Below are 11,896 nucleotides of genomic sequence, written 5' to 3'. Positions count from 1 at the left end.
ACACACATCAAACAATCATAAATAAGGAAAATCTCTGGAGACATCATTCTATCCATTAACTGATAGAAATCCAACATCATGAAGGTGGTGATATTTGGATATCATTGCTACAGGGCAGAAACCTCTTAGTTCCATATTTTAACTTCTTGTTTTTTTAAATAAATGCCCTACTTTGACATACTACAGTGTCACCAGTGGTGGAAAAAGTACTCAAATGTTTTACTTAAGTACAAGTATCAATACTGCAATGTAGAAGTACTCTATTACAAGTAAGAGTCCGGAATTCAAAATTTACTTGAGTAAAAGTGCAAAAGTATTGGCATCAAAATATACTTAAAGTACCAAAAGTAAAAGTAAAAAGTAAGTTTGAAAATAGCAGTTCTACAAGCTCACAACGCAAGCAGTTCTACAAGCTCACAACGCGTCGCAATGCGACGCGTTGTGAGCTTGTAGATCAGCTATTTTCAAATAGCCTAGGTATAAAATAGGGCTAAAGTGGTTAATGTAGGTCTTATAATATAATCATTTATATCTGCAAAGTAACTAACTAAAGTTTTCAAATAATTGTAGTCGAGTAAAAGTACAATATTTGCCTCTGAGATAGTGGAGTAGAAGTAAAAGTACTGAAAATTGGAATTACTCCAGTAAAGTAAAGAATACCTCACAACTGTACTTAAGTACAGTACTTGAGTAAATGTACTTAGTTACTTTACACCACTGAGTGTCACTCAAAAGTAGATCGGCTACTTTTGAATTAGAATTATGAAAAGTAACAGTTTTGGTCTATGAGGCGTCTACCTGACAGCAACGATATATCTGAAGTACAGTGTGTGTGGATGTAAGTCAACTAAAATGCTACAGAAATCAAACATTTGTAAAGACACTCAACATGTTATTGCGAGGACAGGCAGGTTGTGAGCATGGTATCTGGTGTGTGGAGGACGTTCACATTGTAACTTGCTTAACACAGGGAAGTAGGCTACTACTTCAAAACAATACAACTGTGCTGCAAGCAGTGTTGATTTCGTCGACTAAAACTATGACGAAAAATGCTCGTCGACTACATTTTTTCACTGACGAAAACTGTATAAAAACTAAATAAAACGAAGCTATGATGACTAAAACTAAGACTAAATACATTGACAATTTCGTCAACAAATAAAAACTAGACTAAAATGACTAGTGGAGAAGAGATCATTTTATGTTTGGTTGCGCTCGGGTGTTGCGCTCTGAAAATAGCAGATCTACAAGCTCACAACGTGAGCTTGTAGATCGGCTATTTTCAGCATGCAACCAACTGTAAAATCAGCCATTACGACGGCATCAAGGCATCGCCAAAATACATTTGAGTCAACTAAAGCAACTGTAGATTTAGTCAACTAAAATCTTATGATATTTAGTCGACTAAAACTAGACAAAAACTAAAACATTTCAAATATGACTAAAACTAAATGGGATTTTATTCAAAAGACTATGACTAAAACTAAATCATAATTTGCTGTCAAAATCAACACTGGCTGCAAGCAACACAAATGAATGTTTACTCACTTTCAAGGGTATGACCATTATAATGCTGCACAGACACATTGAGGTTATCATGAGTTACAAAAAGACCATTTTAAATGTCCAATGTCAATTTATGTGACTTTTGACAGTTTATGAATTTTGATACTGTTTCTAAACTGGTGGTTGGTAATATATCGTTTTGCTATTTGTGCAAAGAAAACCTTTCAAAGAATCAACACTTCCAATCATCATTTGCCTATATGAATGTCCTGTTGAATTCTGACCTGCTCAGCACACGCCCCTGGCTGTAGGAAAATACAAATCATTTTAAACTAAAGGCTTAAGCAGGGCTGTAACTTTAAACTAGTAGATTGTTCATAAACATTAGGTAATCACATATCAGCAATACAGTACAAAAGAATTCCACGAACAATAGAACGAACAGTATACAATAGTGCATTGTACTATTGTTCTACTTATGAGTAACTGATACTAGTAACTGATAGTATAAGTAATGTTTGGGTGCCTCGTGCCTGTAATATTATGTAATATATGATCACGGGCACCCAAACATATTATGTTCCTTTCATTTTCCACAAATGCTTTATTAGCCTCTCTCCCATATAGTTGCTCAATATCACTCATACAATATGTTTTGCACATGTTATATTTTGTTTGGGCATGGGTATTGGTCATGTTTGCTCTTATTGGAGTTTGTCAACTTGAATGATGTTAGACTCCTGACTTATTACCCAAGTATTAATATTATTACTGGTGAGTTATTACTCCGTATAGTACTCATCCGATTGGTCTGTTTGATTGTTTTTAAGCCATGTAAAGAACAAATGTCCTCTCTATTTCAACGCTATTATCATGAATGTTGATAGGGTTCAACGTTTTGGGAAAGGAAATGACTTTTTCAGCTATTACAAAAAATTGTAAATGATAGAGACATGTTTACTTTTATTGTCAAATAGGAAATCCCACATTTGACTTTGACCTTGCATGACCTTGACAGTCAGACTCAGGGTCTCCACCCGTAGGAGAATAGATGTTGCTCTGTCTTAAAGGGGGTGGGTTTTGTTGCACTGGCTTTATTTTTGTGTTGTAATTGCGTTACTATATGTTTATACACCCGTTTAACTTCTGTGACATGAATGTCACCCGTTTACATACTGCTGTTTGCTCTGTTTGCTTTCAATTGTTATACCCTCGTGTTCATTATGTTCTAGACATATACTGTACAATGTCCCTCTGTTAGTGGTTCCCAAACTTTTTTCCTTAGAGGCCCCCCCTCTCATATTTGACACTTTCTGATATTTATTTTTACAATGTTATTACTGTGCTTTACACAGAGTTACATGAGGGAGTTATGTTAAAGTTATTTGATTCTGTATGACAAGTTGGACTGATGTCACATTGAGAACATACAGACCGTCGATGAAATCCAGTTATGATTTTGTGCAAAAAGTTTGGACTACCTCAAAAAAGACGAGGCCTAAAAAAACGGATAATTAGGGAATGACACACCTCAATTAGCACATGCTGACCATGCACCAGCTGTAACCACAACAACAATAACAACAATGGCAGACATACACACATAAGCAGCAACTCCACCTCATCATTTTGCTTTCTGGTTCACCATAGCTTGTTTTTATGTGATTCTTCTTTTGTTTTTAAGTCACTATGCATGCTCAGTGTGTTCGTCTCTGGCATTTGACGAATCGTTGATGTAGACATTTAGCATGAATCATCCTTATCCTTATTTTTTGTGTTCTCATATGTAAGGAGATATTTTGCCAAACGAAAGTTGTGTGAATAGAATCGTCTTTTTAAACGGAGGGTATCTGTTTACAAGAAAAATATTTGTATATGCGTGGACAAGGGCTAAGTCTCAACAGTCTGTACATATTCTATAAATAATAATAATAATAATAATAATGTACTATAAATATGCTACTGTAAAGGCAGTGCAAGCCTTTAGCATAGTTGGTTCGGTAACACTTAGGCCTGGCGTATATTAGCTTAGATTTCTATTTTAGATTGTATTCACATTTTCTATTTCAAATGTGTATTTTTAATTCTTATACCCTTGACTGTGTTTTTTCAAATTCCATGTGAATAATGATTATATTGAATGCACTAATTTGTTTGTCACATTATAAGGCATTGTTGTGTATAGGCTACCACTGCTACTTTAATGAAAAGTATGAATTCAGAGTATGGATAGGCCACAACTAGTTTAATTTAAATACAAAACATAATGTAACAACACAAGCTTTCAATTGTCAAAGTATCATTTGAGTTTGTAATTAAACACTTAATCCCTTATACTCAGGGCTCTATACTAGGCCCCCTCCTGTTTTCACTCTACAATAATTATAGCCGATCTACAAGCACACAACCCGTTGCGTAGATCTTCTATTTTCATCTAATGCTCACCCCAGAATAGGGGTGCTAGGGTTCATGTGGTTAATGACATGAAGCCATCTCAGAGGACAACAGATTTCCAGGTATTCAAAAGGCTGTAGATGGAAGCGTGGAGGACATGACCAGATCATTGTTTCCTGTGGGCACAGGAGAAAAGATCGATCGAATGAGGAGACCATGTCAGCCTCCTTTCTTTCTTCCTTCCACAGTCTTTTGTATTCCTGCTTGAGCTCCTGATAGCTGCGGGAGAACGTATGGAAGATGGAGGTGGCCGGGAAAGCCATGATGAGGATTCCGCTCAAGATGCTGGCCAGTGCGACCAGCTGTCCGGGTATGCTGTGCGGAACCATGTCACCGTAGCCCACTGTGGTCATGGAGATGATGGCCCACCAGTACGTGACCGGTATGCTGCTGAAACTGTGCCGTGGAGGGGTGGAGGCGTATGGTGCCAGTTCACTCTCCGCTAGATGGACCAGTGGGGAGTAGAGGGCCACCGCTACGCACACAAACAGCAGCAACAGGCCGAACTCCCTCATACTACGCTTTATGGTCATCCCCAGGGTCTGCAAGCCCAGCGAGTGGCGAGCCAGTCGCATAACGTAGAGGATGCGCAGGGCCCGTAACATGCGCAGGATCAGGCCCAGTTTGTCCAGGTACCCTCTGCCTGGTCCAGCATTATAATGGTCGTCAAGTGACGGATCTCTGACCTCCACCACCAGTGACACGTAGAAGGGCAGGATGGCGATTGCATCGATGATGTTGAGGGCACTGCGAGCGAAAGCTAGCTTGCTCTGCGCATGGACAAATCGCAGCACAAACTCGAAGGTGAACCAGGCCACACAAACTGACTCCACCACAAACATGTTGTAACACTTCTGGGAACATTCACCCTGCGGAGATAGACAGGGAGAGATACTAATTAAATTAAAAGGTTTAACACACAATAGTTTGTTAGCACACCGTAACTTGTTGAGGCCAGTCTATACAAATAAGTTGAAATATCACATTGTGGTATTATTTAACCACATGAACTAGGCATGGGACGATAATGATTTATGATATCGTAAAGAAAAATGCTCACAATAATCGTATTGCAGAGATTTAAATTCATCGTGAAATTGTCCTTTTGCCGAGCTGCATTTCCTGTCTGAACCTGACCTGAAATGGACCACTTTTTTCTCTCTACACCAAAAAATAGCTCGCGTGTGAGCTTGTAGAGCTGTGATCTTGTAGAATATGAATGCTGGGGTTCAAGTGGTTAACAAAAGTGGTATTTTAACAGTTTTAGGCATATTTTGATTATCGCGATAATATCGTTAATCGCAATTATTTTGGCCACAATAATCTTGACATGAAATTTTCATATTGTCCCATCCGTAACATGAACTCTAGTGCCCCTTTTCTAGGCATGTCATAATAGGCGAAAACATTTAGTGTAGAGGGAAAAGAGGAGGGGGCCTAGTATAGGCCCCTGAGGGACACCTGTCAAATAAGTAAGGGTTCAGTGGTTAAAGGGACACAACACAAAAAAAACTGTAACCTGTAAAAACGTTTAATTACTTTGTCATTACAAGTGATAATCTGCTTCATTTGACTGGCATGTGTTCAACTTCAGACTAATAAATCTCTGCCAGGAGGCACGACCTACTTCTCTCCATTTTTCTGACTGCCTGGGGCAAGTTATAAAAAGGATATACTGTAAGAAACGATTGTCATTACATTATAACAGTGCAACCGAAGTGACAAGCTGTATGGAGACAAATTTGGGATAGTGAACACATTGAACAGTAGTGTGGCATGTTATCATCACTAGGACAAACAGGAAGGAGACCTGAGTGTTTGTGTGCATGCGTGCGTGCAACTCTGTGTGCATCTGTGGGTGCATCCACACGTGTGTATGTGTCTGTCTGTCTGTGCGTGCGTGTGTCTGTCTGTGTGAGACACTTTGCATTAAATGGAGAAAGAGAGAATAGAGAGATTAGTCTCTCAGTCTCAACCCATACATTACATTTGCATGACATATTTGACAATACATTTCAATTTGTATATTGACTGTTAAATCGTATAACGGTATTTCGAAGTGGGACAAAAAAGGGGTAAAGATAATTGGCTACTCTCAAGTAAATAAATGAATAAATCTTCCTCCCTGCCGACAGAATCTGTCATTATCTAATTTTGTGTTTTTTTTATGTTGTGTGTACGTCTAGGCCTACACATTCAAACGTTCATACACACACCCACACACACACACACACACACATATGTGTGTGCGCTGATAAACGAGCTCCATTAGAGCTTTTGCCGCAGATGATCACTTAATTGCAACATGCAACTTGCAACATGCAACTACTTGCAACTACTTGCAACCATTAACCCCAATGGCATGTTGCAAGGAGTTGCATTGGTGTGGTTGACCTTAAAACAGTTTTGTTGCAAGGAGTTGGGACTAGTTGCATTGGTGCGGTTTGGCCTTTAGGTTGGCTGTTTTTTTTCTTCCGTAAAATGCAATTGGCGTAACTTCTGCTCTCACACTAGCCGTGTTTCTGGCTTCCCCCTCCGCTCGCCGCTTTGTTACATCTTGTATGGGTGTATAGGAGTAAAGGTATTTAGTTCTGGTTCCTATTATAATATATAAAATATATTATAATATATAGGTATTTTTCAAAGCATGTACTTTGGAATACTTAAGTATATTTAAAAGCAATTACTTTTACTCTTACTTGAGTAACATTTTGTCTGAGCTACTTTTACTTATAGTGGAGTAAATTTGACCAAGGAGTATCTGTACTCTTACTCAAGTACTGGGGTCGAGTACGTCGTCCACCTCTGCATGTGTCAAGCGAAGCCTAGCCTTTCCTTTCCTTTCCAAATACCCAATTCATTTAATTCAACATTTCACACTACCTCATCTACAATATTAGTAATGCAACTGAGCTCGGTACATTTGGTTTTAACTGAAATTTGAATTTCTGGTTCAGATTCTAGAGAGTTTCTGATCAGCAGAGTATTCTTTTCAAACAAAACAGAAAAAGCACTCTTGAACTAGATTTCATAGATCTTATTTGTTTCACCGTAGCCCACTGTGGTCTTGGAGTATCTATAAGTAGAATGCACAAGCAGTGATTAAGGATGTGTCATTTTAAGAGTTATTCACATTCACAAGAAATAACATCAATGGTGGAAATGGCGGCAATCCAAAGAATAAAGGATGTCAGCTCAGCTCAGATGCACATTTCTTTATTGCTACCTCAGGCTAATGTGTTTAGGCAGGACTCTGAGCCTTCCTCAGAGTAGCTTTTTACTATGCTCTGATGAAGGCACCTGCCAAAATGCGTTGCCTGAGGTAGCAGTAAAGAAATGTGCATCTGAGCCAACAGTCAGTGTTGCCAGATTTTGCGAGAGAAACAAGCAACCAGCTCTATGAAAACAAGCCAAAATAAGCGACTAGGGCAGGTCAGTCAAGCTTTATTGTTGACTGACCTGACCTATGAAAACAAGCCCAAAATAAGCAACTAGAGCAGGTCAGTCAAGCTTTAATGTTGTTTTAGGGCTGTGGTTCTCAAACAATTTCACGTCAAGAACCCCAAAATTACTATGTATTTGGCCACAGATCCCCATCTGAAAATATTATCATCTTTATTCAATGGAGTACAAATATTTCCAACTGAGTGGGTTATTTTAGTTTTTTACTATAGCTGAGCACCCATAGCCAAGTAAGTGATCAGAGGTAGCACACCTGCCCCACATCCAAACATCAATATCTCATAGTGAAAAACTGTCAGATGTTTCACATGCACATTATCATTGTCATACCCACACCCGGGAGGGACAGAGCGCTCTGTCAGCTGTGTAAAAAAAAAAAAAATGCACTATGGTAAACAGTAAACACATAAGACAGCTACTACAACACGACAATTTGACAAGAATATAAGACATTGAAGAGTACACATTTTTTATGTATTATACTGACAGAGGGCAGCCTATGTTAGTCTTTTCTCTGTTAGATCAATGAAGAGTAGCTATTGACTCCAACTTTAATTTGAGTTGAATTAAACTCTAATTTCAGCTCAAACCTTTATAGCCTACTGTCCATGGTAAAACTAGTTTGTGTAAAATCAGATTGGCCGGCGCCTACACAGGGCCATGCAAGTCGTGAACGATGCAAGTTGGGAATACACGCCCCCGCCGATTGACCAATGCAACTCCTTGCAACATGCAACTACTGTCTTGCAGTAGTTATCCCCATTATCCCCAATGGCAGTTGCGAGGAGTTGCATTGGTGTGACATGGCCTTACAACTGTTTAGTTGCAAGGAGTTGTGACTAGTTGCATTGGTGCGGTTTGACCTTTAAAGCAGTCTTTAAGCTATTTGCAAGTTCACCTTTCCTCTGAAAGAAATGTCATTAGCTGTTTTAACCCATTATTTCCCATTCCTTACTTTATTAATTTTTTTGTATACCCAGACATAGCAGAAGGTCATGGTTGTGTGAAAGCCATGTCAAGCTTTCAGCACCCTGTAGTCAGAGTGATTAGATCATGGATGTACTATGATGGAATCCTACTGCAGGTGCAGGCAGGCCCGGAGTGGCCATCAGGGGACTCAGGACATTTTGCGATGGCATGCCTGTGTAATCACTGATGTGGCCTGCAGTCATGGCCTGTCGAAACACAGGACAAAAAACGTTGAACTTTAGAATTTGGCCCAGAAACACTATGACTGCAGGCCACAGACCATGACAGCATTAATTTTCTTTCTTTTTTTTATCTTGCACTGGCCTGGCAAAGCAGAGTCCACTGTCAGAGAAAACGTTTCTTTAAAGAATATGCACCAGTCAAATAGCGATTGGTCAAAAATGTCAGTAATATTTTTTTATTTTTTTTAAGACTCGAGTGGATTGGTTTGATTCGTTCCCCACCCGCCCCAAGACCAGCACAGAAGTAATGTGATCTGTGAAGGTGTGCGAGCAAGTAACCGTCAATTGATTACTTAAGATAATTCTACATGTTGTAGCCTAATGTCCACAAGAAAAATGAGAATGTATTGCTTATACAACTACACAAAATAAGTGGCGTGGGTCCTGGTCCACCTCCACAGGTGTGTCCCGACATGAAAAGGTTTGGGAACCTCCTGTTCTAAGGTAGGATAATCTCTCACCTGTCTCAGGTGAGTTGAGATTGTCAGTGTCTAATGTTACTGAAATGAGATAACATAATTAGTGTGGTTGCCCTTAGGCGACCGCAGTGTTGTTCTTGCACCTATTTATCCACAAAGTTTGCCACGCCACTCCTCTCGCAGTTTTTGCAGCACACACACACACATTGAACTCTAGATTCAACATTCATCATGTGCTTGTATTTTGCTAAGCAATATGTTTTTTGTCTTTCTTTTGTTTTTAAATTAATAAATTACTAAGTGAGTGAACACACACACACACACACACACACACACACACACACACACACACACACACACACACACACACACACACACACACACACACACACACACACACACACACACACACACACACAATTATATATATACTGTATATATAATAGCTGTAACCTGCATTTAAAAACAGTCATCCTCAAAATTTGTTACACATGATCTCGGGAGTCATGTGACAATGTAACTTGCTTCCCAAATTTGTGGGAGGGGCCTATGTGTTTTACAGAAAATTAATAAAATGAATAAATGAAGAACATCAGCCAAAATGTACTATTATGGATAATGCTCCTGTGTGTGTGTGTGTGTGTGTGTGTGTGTGTGTGTGTGTGTGTGTGTGTGTGTGTGTGTGTGTGTGTGTGTGTGTGTGTGTGTGTGTGTGTGTGTGTGTGTGCGCGTGCGCGTGTGTGGTCAGGGTGACCAGGGTGGGTGTATGTATGACGCCCAGCCTGAATTATTGTCTCAGGGGCACAAGACTTTTGAAACATAAGAATATGTTTTAAACCAAAGCAAATGTTTTAATCCAAGCCGTCTGAGTTGGAACCTACAGTTGGAACCCTGACAGACATCACACACACACACACACACACACACACACACACACACACACACACACACACACACACACACACACACACACACACACACACACAATGTTGCCCCGACTAGGATGGAATTGCTAGTTGGTCGTCAAAACAACAGATGGGCAACCGCTGATTGAGTAGGATATGTTCACGCTGTTTTAAAAGGGATTAATACTGCTCTCCTCAATCTGAATGGAGTATGTATTAATGATTATATAATGCAGAGCGGCTTTGTTCACTAACTGCACACCTATCTACTGTAGCTATAGCTAAAGATTGAACCATAAATTGGCCATGTCATTATAAGACTTTCTTGTTAAGTTTTAGACAGGGTTTGATTTTCTGGGGGGATGAGGGGTAATCCATGCATCTGCTTTTGAAATCCCCCTGGTCATTAATTGTTATGGCCAGTGGGGATATGTTTCATCCCTTGGTTCTGGTCAGACTTAATTTCCTTGGAAAATGTTGACTGTCTATGTTTGATGTTTATTAATATCACAATGTATTATCTATTTTGGGCAAACTATATATATATATATATATATATATATATATATATATATATATATATATATATATATTTATATATTTACATCTTTTCAAAGATAGCGGAAATAGCAGATCTACAAGCTCATCAACACATCACGTTGCGTTGTGAGCTTGAAGATTGCCTATTTTTGCTATTTGTCATACATCGAAGTACTTGTATATAGGCTTCAGAGGGTAAGAAAATGTTACAAATCTAGCCCTGCTTTTAAATAGGCATCTGCTTCATACACACCTTTCTTTCTTCTTCTCTGAGATCTGGCATGCTGCTGATGCACAGGCTGACAACGGTGATCACCACCATTATGACAGAGAGGCAGGCGAACACCTTCCCTGCCAAACCTGACTCAGGATTCTCCATCACTTCTCGAACTATACTAAGCAGTCTGCGGTATCCCACCTCCGCCTTTTTGGCGGTGACTTTCTTCAGCATCATTCTCTTCTGCCTCCACTCCTCCTCTTGGCGCTCCTTCTCAGCCACCTCCTCCACGCGGGTGATCATCCGGCGCCGGCAACAGCGCTCCATGTGGCCCGGGTCCACGCCCCAGTAGTCCAGCTCGTCATGCAGCGACACGGCGCACAGCTCCCGCAGCAGTCGGAGTTTGCCCGCGGCCAAGAAGTTGAGGATAACCCGGAAGGCTCGAGGGTTGCGGTCGAAAAAGAACTCCTGGCAGGTTTCGTCGTAGTCGTCACACAGTCGCGCTTTCTCCTCAGTGGTGGTGCAGAAACGCAGGCGTCCCAGCCGGCTCTGGGGGAACTGCTCCAACGTGCTCCAGGGGAAGGTGTAGCGGTTGCCCCCCACGTTGATGAGAGCCTCCAGGGTGTGGTCGATCACATAGGAGGCCTCGACGTCGTGAAGCAGCTGAGCGCGCTGGAAGTATACGCCCTTGACGGTCTCTGTCTCTGGGATCTCCGTGAAGAAGCGATCGAGGCTGCTGTCTTCGCTGGCTGAGTAGGTGTCGAAGCCATTGGTGTTGGCGTTGCTGATGATGGGCATGGTTGCTGCTGGTGGTGGTCCGACAGCGATTGAGCGGTTTCTCTATGTCGACTTGAAAAGGATATCAGGACGAGAATCCACAGGAAAGACAGAGAAGTCTGGTGAATCGGAAATGACAGTTGATTCTGTTTACCAAGTTTTCTTGAAATGAAATATTGCATGAGTAACACACAAAACTCACAGAATAGGCAGTTATGCACTAAGAGATTTTTTGGGACCTTTTGAAAATAGACACGCTTTCACAGGAACAAATATTGCTATAGCATATGAAATACATTGAATCAGCATAGTGTTATAATTCAGACACTGATGATAACTGTAGTTCTCATGCCGATGAATTGCAATGGTAAAGTTCTCAATTATAATCATTACATGTTTGAGCGA

General features: G+C 40.3%; 1 protein-coding gene across 1 annotated transcript; it reads right to left on the bottom strand.

Moving 5' to 3' along the window:
• Nucleotides 1-2,983: 2,983 nt before the first annotated feature.
• Nucleotides 2,984-11,512, bottom strand: kcng4b (potassium voltage-gated channel, subfamily G, member 4b; the record flags this gene model as incomplete). The annotated part of the gene is made up of 3 exons (XM_080432887.1): nucleotides 2,984-3,004; nucleotides 4,116-4,829; nucleotides 10,751-11,512. The coding sequence occupies 3 exons, from the start codon at nucleotides 11,510-11,512 to the stop codon at nucleotides 2,984-2,986; spliced, it is 1,497 nt and encodes a 498-aa protein (XP_080289013.1).
• Between the last annotated feature and the right edge of the window lie 384 nt (nucleotides 11,513-11,896).

Source organism: Gymnoscopelus braueri, assembly GCF_963280865.1.
Source record: "Gymnoscopelus braueri genome assembly, chromosome: 1".
Lineage (NCBI taxonomy): Eukaryota > Metazoa > Chordata > Actinopteri > Myctophiformes > Myctophidae > Gymnoscopelus > Gymnoscopelus braueri.
This window is presented reverse-complemented; position numbering and strand designations above follow the sequence as displayed.